Raw genomic sequence first — 13,669 nt, forward strand, 5'->3', positions numbered from 1 at the left:
CCTTCTTACTCCATGGGTGAGTGTGTGGCCGGGTGGCTGGCCCCTGGCGTCCTCCTCCCTCCTCTTCTCACTCTTCTTTCCTGCTTTTCTTTCAACTCCAGATTTCTCCTCCTATTCATTCGCTCTGCCTGCCAGCCCCCCTATCCTTTCTCCTGCCTAGCTATTGGCCGTTCAGCTCTTTATTAGGCCAATCAGGTGTTTTAGACAGGCACAGTAGCACACCTTCACGGAGTTAAACAAATGACACTGATCCTAGCTTTTATGTGGGTGCCAGGGGTCAAATTTAGGTCTTCATGCTTGTACATCAGCACTTTACTGAGCAAGCTCTCTATTCCAACAATGTTTAACCTTGGGTCCAGCTTAGAGATCCAGGTGGTCGACTGCATAGTGAGTGTGGAGTGTGTCTACATAGTGGGAGCCCATCCAAAACAAACAACAGCAAATACACACACACACACACATACACACACACACACACACACACACACACACACACACACACAAAAGAAGTGTAGACACTCTGTCTTGCATAAATTACCGTTGGGAACTTTATCTTCTGTGGTCAAGTGAAAATGCAGAACTGTGAGAAGGCATGGAACATGGGGTGCAGCATCTTGCAAGAACTCCACGTCTTCCGTTCTCACCTGCCTTTGATTTGCTGGCACTTATTGGTGACTTGCTTTTGACTTCTTTTTCTTCAAACTTCTTTTTAAAACATTTTAAAGTGCATTTATTTATTTGTTAGTGGCACTTATGCCAAGATCAGAGGACGTTGTGGGGGAGTCTGCCCTCTCTGCCCACCTTTGTGAGGGTTGAAGGGATCAAACTTAGTTCCCCGGACTTGCTTGACAGGAGCCTTCACCACTGGGCCAGCTCTCAGCTTCAGTGAGCCTCTTTAATCCCTAGTTTTGTGGCAGTGTACTTGTATTTAACCAAATATTGATTGATTGATTGATTGATTGATTGATTGACTTGAAGTGTGTATGTTTTTGTGTTGATGTGTGGATGCCAGAGGTTGATGTTAGGGTGTCTTTCCTCAATCATTTCTCCACCTTAGTTTTTGAGACAGGGTCTCTCTCACTGAGACTAGGGCTCACTGGGTTGGCTAGACTGGCTGGGCCCAGCAAGGCCCAGAAATTCTCCTGTCCCTAGCTCCTCAGCTCTCTACCTCCCCAACTCTGCGTTTCATTGTGCCCAGCTGTTTTACATGCGTCCTGGGAATCGAACTGAGATCCTTAAGTTTGCACAGCATGTAACAACTGAGTCATCTCCCAGCCCCTGTGTTTAAGGGTTTTTGTTTTGTTTTATTGTTCTTTTTGAGACAGAGTCTCTCTTTGCAGCTCTGGCTGTCCTGAATTCACAATGTAGACCAGGCTAGCCAGGAACTCACAGAGACAACTTCATGCCTCTGCCTCCCAGATGCTGGGATTAAAGGCGTGCGCCACTGTGACCTTAGGTTTTTGAGACAGTAGATCTTACTTTGTAGCCCAGGCTGGCCTCAGACTTACAGTGATCCTCCAATCTCAGCCACCCTAGTCCTGGGCTGGCATGCATGTCCTCTACCACTAGGCTCTACCCTCAACTCTGGTTGTTTGTTTATGTTACTACAGGTTTGTGGTGTGTTTGCGCTGGCGTGCTTGGTGTGTGTGTGTGTGTGTGTGTGTGTGTGTGTGTGTGTGTGTGTAGACCAGAGGTCAACCTTGATTCCTTCAGGAGCCACCCTCCTTATTTTTTGAGTCAGAGTCTCTCAGTGGGACCCGAGGCTCACTGATCAGGTTGTACCTGGAGATCCAGGTGTCTTCCCTCCCTGGAGCTGGGATTACAAACCATGCCCTCGGTTCCTAGTGCCTGTCACAGGGACTGCACTGACTGAGCCACCTCTGGTTCTGTTTCGGTTTTTAAGGTAGAATCCCTCTTTGTACCCCAAGCTGACCTCAGACTTCTGATCCTCCTGTCTCCATCTCTTAAAAGGTGGAATTATAGACTTGTAGCATCATACCCAGCTTCCTGTTGTAATGTATTTATAAGTTATAGCTAACATACAGTAAGAAAAAAAAAATGACTTTGGCATTTAATTTACACGACCAAAGAACAACTATGTGGACATCCTACTGAACAGCCCAATAACCTGATCCTGGGTTAGTTTTAATATGAATCAGGGCTGGAGAGATGACTCAGCAGTTAAAAGCACTGGCTGCTCTTCCAAAGGACCCAGGTTCAATTCCCAGAACCAGCATGGTAGTTCACAACCATCTGTAATCTCATTCTCAGAGGATCCAACACCCTCTTCTGGCCTCCTAAGGCACCAGGCACACACATGGTTCACAGACATACACACAGGTAAAATACCCATGCGCGTTAAAAATAAACACACACACACACACACACACACACACACACACACACACACACACACACCCTTGCTGAGAGACAGGATTTCTCTGTGTGGCCCTGGCTGTCCTGGAACTCATTCATTCTGTAGACCAGGCTGACCTTGAACTCAGAGATCCACCTGCCTCTGCCTCCCTAGTGCTGGGATTAAGGTGTGTGCCCCTACTGCTTGGCTAAAATAAATCTTAGACTCTTTAAGAAACAGAGGTGGGGGAGGGATGTTGCACTTGATTTCTTTGCACCGACCCCCCCTTTTGCTCCAACCTGCACAGCAGGGCCTATCAGCTGGGGAGTGACAGGAGCAACAGACAGACAGGCAGACACCCCCCCCACACTCACACACAGAGCTAGAGCTGGAGACAGAGGGGGCAGTGGAGAGCTCTTGATTAGCAGGCTGCATTGCAGTTAGATGGTTTCATGGCCACTTTCTGCTTAACCTGAAATGATTGGTGATTATTAGGAATTTTTTTTTTTTTTAAACTGGAGCTGAGGATTGAACCCAGGGCCTTGCGCTTGCTAGGCAAGCGCTCTACCACTGAGCTAAATCCCCAACCCAGGAAATATTTTAAACTTATAAAAAATGGGCTGATGAGATTTCTCAGTTTGTAAGGGCACTTGCTGCCATGCCTAACAACCTGCGTTTGATCCCGAGGCCCCATGCGGCAGAAAGAGAGAATGGATTTCTGCAAGCTGTCCTCTGACCTCCATACATGCCCTGTGACAGCCACACTCGCACACACATAAAAGCAAATGAACAAATGGAAAAACTATTGTTTTTTAACTTATTGAAAGTAATCTTGGGGCTGGAGAGATGGCTCAGAGGTTAAGAGCACTGGCTCTTCTTGCAGAGGTCCTGAGTTCAATTCCCAGCAACACATGGTGGCTCACAACCATCTGTAGTGAGATCTGACGCCCTCTTCTTATGTACAGGCAGAACACTGTATACATAATAAATAAATCTTTAGAAAAAGTAACCTAAGGTATGCTTAAAAAAAAAAAAAAAAGTAAGCTTTGAACAAGAGTGGGAGCTTCAATGACTTTTGCCCATGGAAAAAATTTATTTTCCTTCTTCTTTTAGAAAGTGTCGGCAGCCTTGATCCGTCTGCTTGTTCTGGAGAACATATTTCTTATACCATCCCACGATACGTATCTCTTAGTAGGAGCCTATATTAAATACCAGGTTGCAAAAATGGTTCAGGGAAGGATGACAGGTAAGACTGCTTAGCTTTCCCGAGCTCACGCTGAGGGAGGCAGTGCACAAACCACAGCAAACCCACTTCTCTGTGTTTCAGATCTTGTGATAAAATACTTCTTCTACCTACCGAAGTTTGCATATTTGGAGAGCTCATTGGCATATGTAACTTAGTTAATGACACTGAGCCTCAGCATTTGCATCCACTGTTGAGATAACAGCCCAGAATTACCAGCTGATAAGGGGGGAAGTGAAAAGAGCTTATCTGAGGGGCTTGGATGACCTTTGTGGTGCTCTGTGAGAATTGTTCCTTCATAAGCTCAGTCTGCTAACCAAGCTTAATAGCCTATGGGCTAGACAAGCCCATTGAATGAATAGTTATGTGGACTCGGTTAACTGTGTCCTGTCCATGCTTAGTGGTGACCCACCCAGTTCACCAGGTTTATTCGTTTTGCTGGTGCTAGTTTTACAAAGATTTATTTTAATCATAATTATGTGCGTATGTGTGCAATCTGTGTGTGGTTATGTGTACATGTGAGTGCAGGTCCACACAGAGTCCTGAAGAGGGCAGTAGATCCCCTGGAGCTGGAGTTACAGGTGGTTGTGAGCCACCTGATGTGGATGCTGTGCACAGAACTCTCATCCTCTGGAAGAGTGAGCTCTTCAGCCCCAGTGTTGCCTGATTGGTTTGTTTCTTTTTTTGAGGTAGGGTCTCTTTACATAGCCCTGGCTGTCCCAGAACTCACTATGTAGACCAGGCTGGCCTTGCGCTCTCAGAGATCCGCCTGCCTCTGCTTTCTATAGACTTGGATGAAATGTGTGCACCACCATGCCCAACTGTTGCTGTTGCTTGAGATGGGTATCTCAGGTAACCTCAGGCTGACCTCAAACTCCCCAGTTAACTGAGGCTGATCTTGAACTTCTGATCTTCCTGCCTCTGCCTTCTAGGTGCTGGGATTACAGGGGTGCAGCAGCACACTCAGTGACTCACTAGGTTTTTTGTTGTTGTTTGTGTGTTTGTTTGCTTGTTTTTTCAGAGCTAAGGATCGAACCCAGGGCCTTGCACTTGCTAGGCAAATGCTCTACCACTGAGCTAAATCGCCAACCCCTAGTTTTTAAGTGTATAAGTTAATAGTTAGGTCGCAGCACCCCTTCTCTCTGTGCAGATTCATCATTCTGAAACGGGGATTAGAAACAGACCCTACTGTTGGTTTAAAGGTCTGACGCTCTGTCTTCCTCACACAGTGCACTGGAACACCACTCTCCTGGACTGTTACCTGTGTCTGTCTTCCATGTCTTACAGAGGTGAAATTTCCCCTGGAACATTACACACTGGAATTGCAAGACCACGGAGGTACAGATAACGGGCTTCCTTCTGGGAAAGTGGCTCTGCTGGATGAGCACACAGCCACAGTGACTGCTCTCCACCTAGGCCAAACTAACCTCATCTTTGTCCACAAGAGTATCCTTTTGTTCACACTTTAGTGGCCAGTCTACACTTCTCTGAACATACTAGGCATGGTTCTTGGCAAAATACCTTATTAAGAGTGATAATGGGGGGCAGGGGAGGAGGCTGGACAGATGGCTCGGTGGTTAAGCGTTCTTACTGCCATTTCAGATGATCCAGGTTCGATTCCAGCCTCCACATGTCAGTTCACAGCGGTCTGTAACTCCAGTTCCAGGAGATCCAACACCTTCACACAGACATTCATGCAGGCAAAACACCAGTTGCACATCCAATAAATAAATAAATAATATTTTTTTTTTTTAAAAGAGTGATTATGGGGCTGGAGAAATGGCTCTGCAGTTAACAGCACTTCCAGAGGTCCTGAGTGCAGCACCATGTCAGGTGGCTCACAAACCCCTGCAACTCCAGCTCCAGAGCATCTCCCTTCTTCCAGCCTCCGAGGGTACTGGCACACACATTCACAACTCTCTCTCTCTCTCTTTCTCTCTCTCTCTCTCTCACACACACACACACACACACACAATTTTCTTTTCTGAGATACAATTTCACTTTCTAACGTTAGGATTATACTCAATTGCCACCAGCTTCTAGTCATTTTAAGGTGTCTAGGATGTCATACCTAGTTCCTGACTAATCCAAAAAGGCCTGAAAGACTAAGCTAGTTGTGGCAAACACCTATAATCCTGGTATCTTAGAGGCCAAGGCAGAAACAGCCAGCCTGGGCTGCTATACTGCAAGCCTGTCAAACAAGCAAGCAAACAAACAAATAAATAAATAAAACCGGGAACTAGAGCCATGGCTCAGTGGTTAAGAGCACTGGCTGCTCTTCCAGAGGCCCCAGGTTTGATTCCTGTATCCTTATGGTGGCTATAACTTCAGTTCAGGGGATCTGACGATCTCTTCTGGCCTCCTCAGGCACTTGCTTGCACACGGTGCACAGACATACTATACATGCAGGCACACATACACATAAAATAAAAGTAATAAAAAAAGAAAAGAAAACCAAAAGACTGTAGTAGTAGGAAGTCTTGGTCACGTTGTCAGTAAAAATGGCTCAGTTTTTTTAAAAGAAGGAAAGAAAAGCATGTAGAAATTACGAAAAAGACACGAAGAGACATGTCTCACATAGCCCACATGGCTTCAAACTCATGGTGTAGCAGATGATAACCATGAGTTTTTGATGTTCCTCCTCATCTCCCAAGTGCTGCGGTTGCAGGTGTGTCCCACCACTTCCGGTTCTGTGGTGCTGGGGATGGACCCCAGCGCTTCATCTCGCTGGGCAAGCCCTCTAGCAGCTGATCCACTTCCCCGGCCCAAGAGAACTTAAGAGAAACTTGCACATGACTGTAAGTTAAAGAGGAGGAAGTTAGAGCTGTAGGGAACCGAGACCGGCCAGTTTGCTGATCGGAAAGAAATGGAGGAGACCAGTGGAGGGTGTGAGTTAGAAGGCTGTGTGTGGTGTTCTTGCAGCAGGAATGACTGTGTAAAAGCCAGTCTGATGTTCGCCCATAAAATAAAGGGAAAGTTGTATTTCTGAATTTCACTCTAATACTTATGTTTTATGACTATTATATTCAAGTACATATCAGAACCAGCCAAGTATGGACAGTTGTTTGTGGAGTCTTTAGATTTGCTATAGTGAACAGGTAAAAATAATTACCAATTACCAAGTGTATGCCAATCACATATATATGTATGTATACACGTATAATATGCATACTCATATATCATTTGGGTGGGTGCATGAACAATTTCCCATTTGATTTTTGTTTGCTTAATTGATATTGTTTGTTTGTTTGTTTTGAAACAGTGACTTGCTGTGTAGCCCAGGCTGGCCTAGAACCCACTGAATAGCCCAAGCTAGCCAAGGAGCTTAAGATCCCCCTACCACTACCCCCTGAACACTGGAATTGCTGGCCTGTCTCAGTTAACCTACTTAAATATACCTGAAAGACAGACTATTTTCTCTCCTCAGTGCTGAGAACAGAACACGGGTCTCTATATGAGCACTCCACAACTGAGCTGCATCAGTCCTTTTTAGCTTTTACTCATTTTAATTTTTGTATATTGTATTTATTTACTTGTTAACTTTTTTTTTTTTTTTTTTTTTTGACTGGGCCTCCTATGTCCTAGGCTTCCTTCAAACTTGCTCTGCTGATCTTGAACTCCTGACACCCACCTTTACTTTGTGTCTTGTGTGATGCTGGGCATGAAACCAGGCATGGTGCATTTTGGGCAAGCACTCTACCAAGAGAGTTTAGGAGTAGTTTATCTTTGAGAGGAATTGTATTCCTCATTGTATCCTGGATGGACAGACATTGGGGCAAATCTGTGTTCCTTCCAGAAAGTAATTAAGTAATTGTATTTAACTAGTAGTATGTCTAAGTAAACTAGAAGTATTTTTTTAATTTAGATTTTTTTTTTGTTTTATTCACAGAGATCTACCTGCCTCTGACGCTATTTTATTTTATTACGTATATGAATGTTTGCCTACATATATGTAAATGTACCAAGTGTGTGTCTGATGCCTGAGGAGGCCAGAAAAGGGCATCAGATCCCCTAGAACTGGAGTCACGGATGGTTGTGAGTCCCATGTGGATGTTAGGAATCAAACCCAGGTCCCCTGCAAGAGTAACAAGTGCTCTAAACTACAGAGCCATCTCTGTAACTCCTAGAAGTATTTTTGATGGCAAAGAAATAAACAGCTTGGTGTTAAATATTTGCTGCAAGTTATAGTGATTGAAGCTACAGAGCTCCAGGCATGCTGCTGAGTGGCAAGTCCTGCCCCGATTTCCACCCCCACCACTGTTCATATTTTCAGGCAAATGTTTCTGTCTTCCTCCAGAATGGTACCATGCTTTCCTGCATTCCATATTGGGCCCTCTACGAGAATTTACTTGAAGAAATAGTTCTGTAACTAAATGAATTTTGAAACTACAGAACATGAACTTCTTCTTTCCATTTCATCTTCCTCAGATTTAATTCTGTGTATATGGGTGTTTTGTCTGTACATGTGTACTGTTCAGTGCCTGGAGAGCCACAAGAGGGTATCAGATATCTGGGACTGGAGCCACAGACAGAGGTGAGAATTGATGTAGGTGCTGGGACCTGAACCCAGGTCCTCTGGAAGATCAGCCAGTGCTGAGCATCTCTCTAGCCCCCCATTTTTTTGGGGGGGAGGTAAGTGCTGAAAGACCAGAGAAGCAGAGCAGCCAGCCACTAGATAGTCCTCACTTCCAGGACCCCTCATCCTGAAAGAGACTGAGCTCCTGTCTCCTGCCTTATATTCCTTTCTCTGCCTAGCCATATCCCTTCCTGTTTCCACCTCTCTGGTGCTAGGATTAAAGGCATGTGCCACTACTGCTTGGCTCTGTTTCTCTTTTAAACGAGATCAATCTTGTATATAACTCAGGGTGGCCTTGAATTCATAGAGAGACCCATCTGTCTCTGTGGCTAACTAGTTAGCCCCCAAATTTTTATTACATGTATTTATGTGTGTATATGTGTATGTGTGTGGCGTCAAGTGACAACTTGTGGGAGTCCGCTGTCTCCTCCGACCATGTGGGTCCTGGGGGTCAAACTTAGGTCTTCAGGCTTGGCAGCAACTACTTGTCACTGGTCGAGCCATCCTGTTGGGCCTTCTCAGGCTTTTCTCAGAAGTGAGACAGGCCTGTGTGTGTGTGTGTGTGTGTGTGTGTGTGTGTGTGTGTACATTTATTATTTTTTTCTTCAGTGGCTCATCTTTCTTTTTGTACCAACATTGGCTCAGATAACTTCCTTAAGCAAAAATGAAGATGTCCATATGCGCTCTGTATCTGGACTCCCAAACTCTACCATATATGTCGTGGAGCCCGGATTTTTAGGTAATTTTAGATAATGGCTTTCAGAAAGTTGAATAATTTAAGTGAATGCATTAAACATAAATGAATTCACTAAAACGAATGTATTAAACATAAAAAGGCTACCAAAGTCTTTCAGCCTTCAGTCTGAGACTTTGAATTCAACCTGACTTTGATCTGTTTTCTTTCTTTTCTCCTTCCTTCCTTCCTTCCTTCCTTCCTTCCTTCCTTCCTTCCTTCCTTCCTTCCTTCCTTCCTTCCTTTGTTGTGTTCTTCCAAGACAGGGTTTCTCTGTATAGTCTTGGCTGTCCCGAAACTCTCTGTGTAGACCAGGCTGGCCTTGAACTCACAGAGATCCACCTGTCTCTGCCTCCTGAGTGCTGGGATTAAAAGCATGCACCACCATACTTGGCTTTGATGTATTACTTCTCTGTTGTTATGATAAGACACCATGACCACAAGAGCTCAGCACTCATATCCGTGCCCACAAACAGGAACAGAGCAAACTGCAGAAGCGGGGAAGCTTAGAAACCTTAAGCCTGCCCACAGTGACACACTTCCTCCAATAAGGCTACACCTAGTGATCCTTCCCAAACAGCCATCAACAGCACCAAGAAATGCCAGAACCTTATTGAGGGGGAATCTCATCTCATTCAGACCACTATACTTGATCATGGTCTTTATCACAATGGGTTTTTTGTTTGTTTGTTTGTTTTTGTTTCTTTGGGTTTTGGTTTCTGGTTTTTTGAGACAGGGTTTTTCTGTAGAATAGCTCTGGTTGGTCCTAGAACTCACTTTGTAGACTAGGCTGGCATCGAACTCACTGAGAACCGCCCCGCTGTATAATGTTTCTTGATTGAATGCTCTTTATAAGAATAGAACATAGGCTGGGTGTGGTGGTGCACACCTTTAATCTCAGCACTGGGAGGCAGAGCCAGGTGGTTCTCGGTGAGTTCGAGTCCAGCCTGGGCTACCAAGTGAGTTCCAGGAAAGGCACAAAGCTACACAGAAAAATCCTGTCTCGAAAAAAAGGAAAAGAAAAAAAAAGAATAGAACATAGCCAGATGGTGGTGGTGCACACTTTTAATCCCAGCACTCGGTAGCCTGAACTGGGTGGATCTCTGAGTTAAAGGCCAGCTTGGTCCACAGAATGAGATCCAGGACAGCCATGGCTACACAGAGAAATCCTGTCTCAAAAAAAAAAAAAAAAAAAAAAGCTGAAACATCTTAAAATAGATTGTGCAGTTGGACATGGTTGCACACACCATAGTCCCAGTACTTGGAAGACTAAGGTAGGAGCCAATTTGAAGCCACCCTGGGCCACATGTGAATTCCAGGCCCCCCAAAATGCCGGGCTTCAGCAATATTCCATTAGGGGAGGGGAGGTGGAGCCATAGCTAGTTAATCGTCACGTCCCTTGGTGCTGTAGCCCTGGTACAGCCCTGGCTCAGATGAGTAGCCCTGCGCCCATGCTCATGCAAGCAACCTTAATTATTATTTTAACTTTTAGAAAGATTTATTTTATTTTGTAGTATGTGCATTTCCATGTTTGTGCACCATATGCATGGCTGGTGCCTTTGGAGGTCCTAAGAGAGTGTTGGAACCCTGGAGCTGGTTAGCGGTGAATACAGGTTGTAATGTGGGTGCTGGGAACTCAGCTCAGGCCCTGTGGAAAAGCAGTCAGCATTCTTTTTGTCTCCTTTCCATGCTGCTCTGTTTTAGTAAGGATCCACTGAAATGTCAGATGGAAACAGCTAATGACAAGATGTGGAAATGAGGTGTTGCCATGTACAACCACCGCTACAGTGATATGTGAATCTGTATTTTCATTACATGTTTACTTTGACATTGTCTCTTTATAGATGTAATATCATAATGGAGAATACAATTAAGTAGGTATCCTGCATTTCAGAGAAGCAGGAGATGGAAAACCATCCTGCCTGTGAAGGATGATACCTGAGACCCAGCTAAATTCTTGAGGGAAAGTTCTAAGAATCACAAGCATTTTTTAAATAGTTACTTTATTTTTATTTGCATAGGTACTTTGCCTGCATGTATGTCTATGTGAGGGTGTCAGATCTTGGAGTTACGGATAGTTGTGAGCTGTCATGTGGCTGCTGGGAATTGAACCTGGGTCCTCTAGAAGAGCAGTCAGTGCTCTTAACCACTGAGCCATCTCTCCAGCCTTTCTCTCTCTCTCTCTCTCTCTCTCTCTCTCTCTCTCTCTCTCTCCTTCCTTCCTTCCTTCCTTCCTTCCTTCCTTCTTTCTTTCTTCCTTTCTTTTCCCAAGATTTATTTATTTAATGTACATGAGTGCTCTATTGACTTTAGGCCAGAAGAGGGTGTCAGGTCCCACTATAGATAGTTGTGAGCCACCATGTAGTTGCTGAAAATTGAATTCAGGACCACTGGGAGAGCAGCCAGTGCTCTTAACCACTGAGCCGTCCTTCCAGCCCACCTCCCCACCCCCCACATGAGCACACACGACATGAAAGTAAGAGGAAAGCTTGGAGAAAAAGCTTTGGGAAGGAAGAGGAGGCAGGTGGAGAGGGTGATGATGGGAGTACAGTAAAAGCACACTGTGTGCATATATAAAGCTCAAAGAATAGTGGGGTTTATTGTTGCCATTTTGAGAGTCTCACTGTAGCCCTGGCTGGTGTAGAGCTCCTACGTAGACAAGGCTGGCCTTGAACCCACAGAGATCCACCTGTCTCTGCTTCCTGAGTGCTGGCATTCAAAGTGTGTGCCATCACGCCTGGTGTCTTAGTCCATGTTCTGTGGCTGTGAAGAGACACCATGAACACAGCAACTCTTATAACGGGAACTAATTGGGACCGGCTTACAGCTCAGAGGTTCAGCCTGTTATCATCACGGTGGGAAGCATGGTAGCAAGCAGGCAGACATGGTGTAGGAGAAGGAGCTGAGAGTTCTATATCCAGATCCAGAGGCAGCAGGAAGAGAGAGAGAGAGAGCCACTGGACCTGGCGTGAGCATTTGAAACCCCAAAGTCCACCCCGAGTAACACACTTCCTCCACCAAGCCATACCTTTTCTAAGGCCACATCTCCTAATCTCTGTCAAGTTGGGCCATTCCCTGATGACCAAGCATTTAAATATATGAGTCAACGGGGACCATTCCTATTCAAACCACCACACCTGGCCTGTTTAAAACAGAAACAACCAGCCATGCTTAAACAGAAGAGTCAGTGAGAACTTGTCTCAAAATCTGAAAACAAAACCAAAACAAACCTATGAAACAATACCATAATCTATGCAAAACAATCTTTAAATTAGAAAAAGAGACATTATTCAAGAAAAAATGTTGATGTCTTTAGGCATTTTGAAGCAACAAGTCTAACATACTTTGTTCTTGTCTATATACACGCCAGTGTTTCTTTCACTTAAGATAAATTAAACCAAGCATTTTGGAATCCTAAACTGCCACACAGTTTGAAGGGAGATCTGTTTGAGAGCCATTTCAATCTATCAGCAAGTGTGTTTTTCAAGTAGCTTTTTTTTTGCTTGTTTGTTTGTTTGTTTTTTCTCTGTAGCCTTAGCTGTCTTAGAACTCGTTCGGTAGACCAGGCTGGCCTCGAACTCACAGAGATCCGCCCGCCTCTGCTTCCCGAGTGCTGGGATTACAGGCGTGCACCACCACTGGCAGGCTCTAAGTAGCTTTTTAAGTTTGAAGACACGGGCCTCTTCCTGGTCTCATGTTCCTTGTGTGCACACAGGTTTCACCATCCATCCTGGCGGCCGATGGAGTCTCGAGGTGGGCCAAGTGTATGTCATCACAGTCGACGTATTTGACAAGAGCAGCACCAGGGTCCATATTTCGGATGTGAGTCTCTCCTTTGTTTTCGTCCTATTTTCTCTCACTGAGACAGGATCTCACGTAGCCCATGCCGGACTTTTAGCCAGCAATGCAGAAGACAATGGCTTTGAACTTCTGATCTTCCTGCATCCACTTGGGAGAGTGCTCAGATTACAGGTCTGTGCTCTGTGTCTAGTTTATGTGGTTCAAATCCAGGCCCTCAACTGTGCAAGGTAAGTACTCTGCCAACGGAGCCACACCACAGCCCTCTCTCTTATTTTCCTAGATCCTTTGTGGATAGCTCCTGGAGTGTGAGAGAATGCGTGCTTTCTTCCTTTGCTCTCAATCTTTACCTTTTTAAATGCAAGTTACAAGTTTTGATTAACTAGTTAACCCATTAACTAGGGTTGTCCTTGGGGAATACTAAACCAAAAGTCAAATATGATCAGAATTACGGAAGGAGTTGATCAGCCTAGTAACAGTTAGGGACAAGCCTCTCTGCACACCACCATCTAACACAGAGATGCTCACCACAGTGGCGGAGTGACATTTGGCCACCAGCTGTGAAATGTGTTCCTGCCCAGGACTATCAGGGTTTAGAATTAATGGAATGACATGGACTATCCTAAATTTATAAGCTTCAACTGTTTCTGTTCCTGATATGGATGAATTTTTCCACAAATGAATACTATTTTAAAATCACACTTTTTCCAATTTAGACTTTCCATGAGGGAAAGCAAAAAAGTTTTGGTTTTTCTTCTTTTTTAAGTCAATTAATTGTAGTTTGCTATGGTGGCACACTCCTTTAATCCCAGCACTCAAGAGGCAGAGACTGGTGGATCTCTGAGTTTGAGGCCAGCCTGGTTTACAAAGACAGTTCCAGGACAGCCAGGCCTATACAGAGAAACCCTGTCTCAAAAAACAAAAATTAATTAATTGATTGATTAATTAATCTTAAATATTAAA

The 13,669-nt window shown here is 44.7% G+C and overlaps 1 protein-coding gene across 1 annotated transcript in view; it reads left to right on the plus strand.

The window, feature by feature from the left end:
* Positions 1 to 13,669, plus strand: part of Nup210l (nucleoporin 210 like) — a 93,192-nt gene that overhangs the window by 12,894 nt on the left and 66,629 nt on the right. The window contains exons 6-9 of the mRNA XM_036191226.1: positions 3,470 to 3,602; positions 4,887 to 5,045; positions 8,846 to 8,914; positions 12,624 to 12,730. Coding sequence (XP_036047119.1) covers positions 3,470 to 3,602; positions 4,887 to 5,045; positions 8,846 to 8,914; positions 12,624 to 12,730 — 468 coding nt within the window. The remainder of the gene's footprint in view (positions 1 to 3,469; positions 3,603 to 4,886; positions 5,046 to 8,845; positions 8,915 to 12,623; positions 12,731 to 13,669) is intronic.

This window comes from Onychomys torridus, chromosome 6 (genome assembly GCF_903995425.1).
Source record: "Onychomys torridus chromosome 6, mOncTor1.1, whole genome shotgun sequence".
NCBI classification, from domain to species: domain Eukaryota; kingdom Metazoa; phylum Chordata; class Mammalia; order Rodentia; family Cricetidae; genus Onychomys; species Onychomys torridus.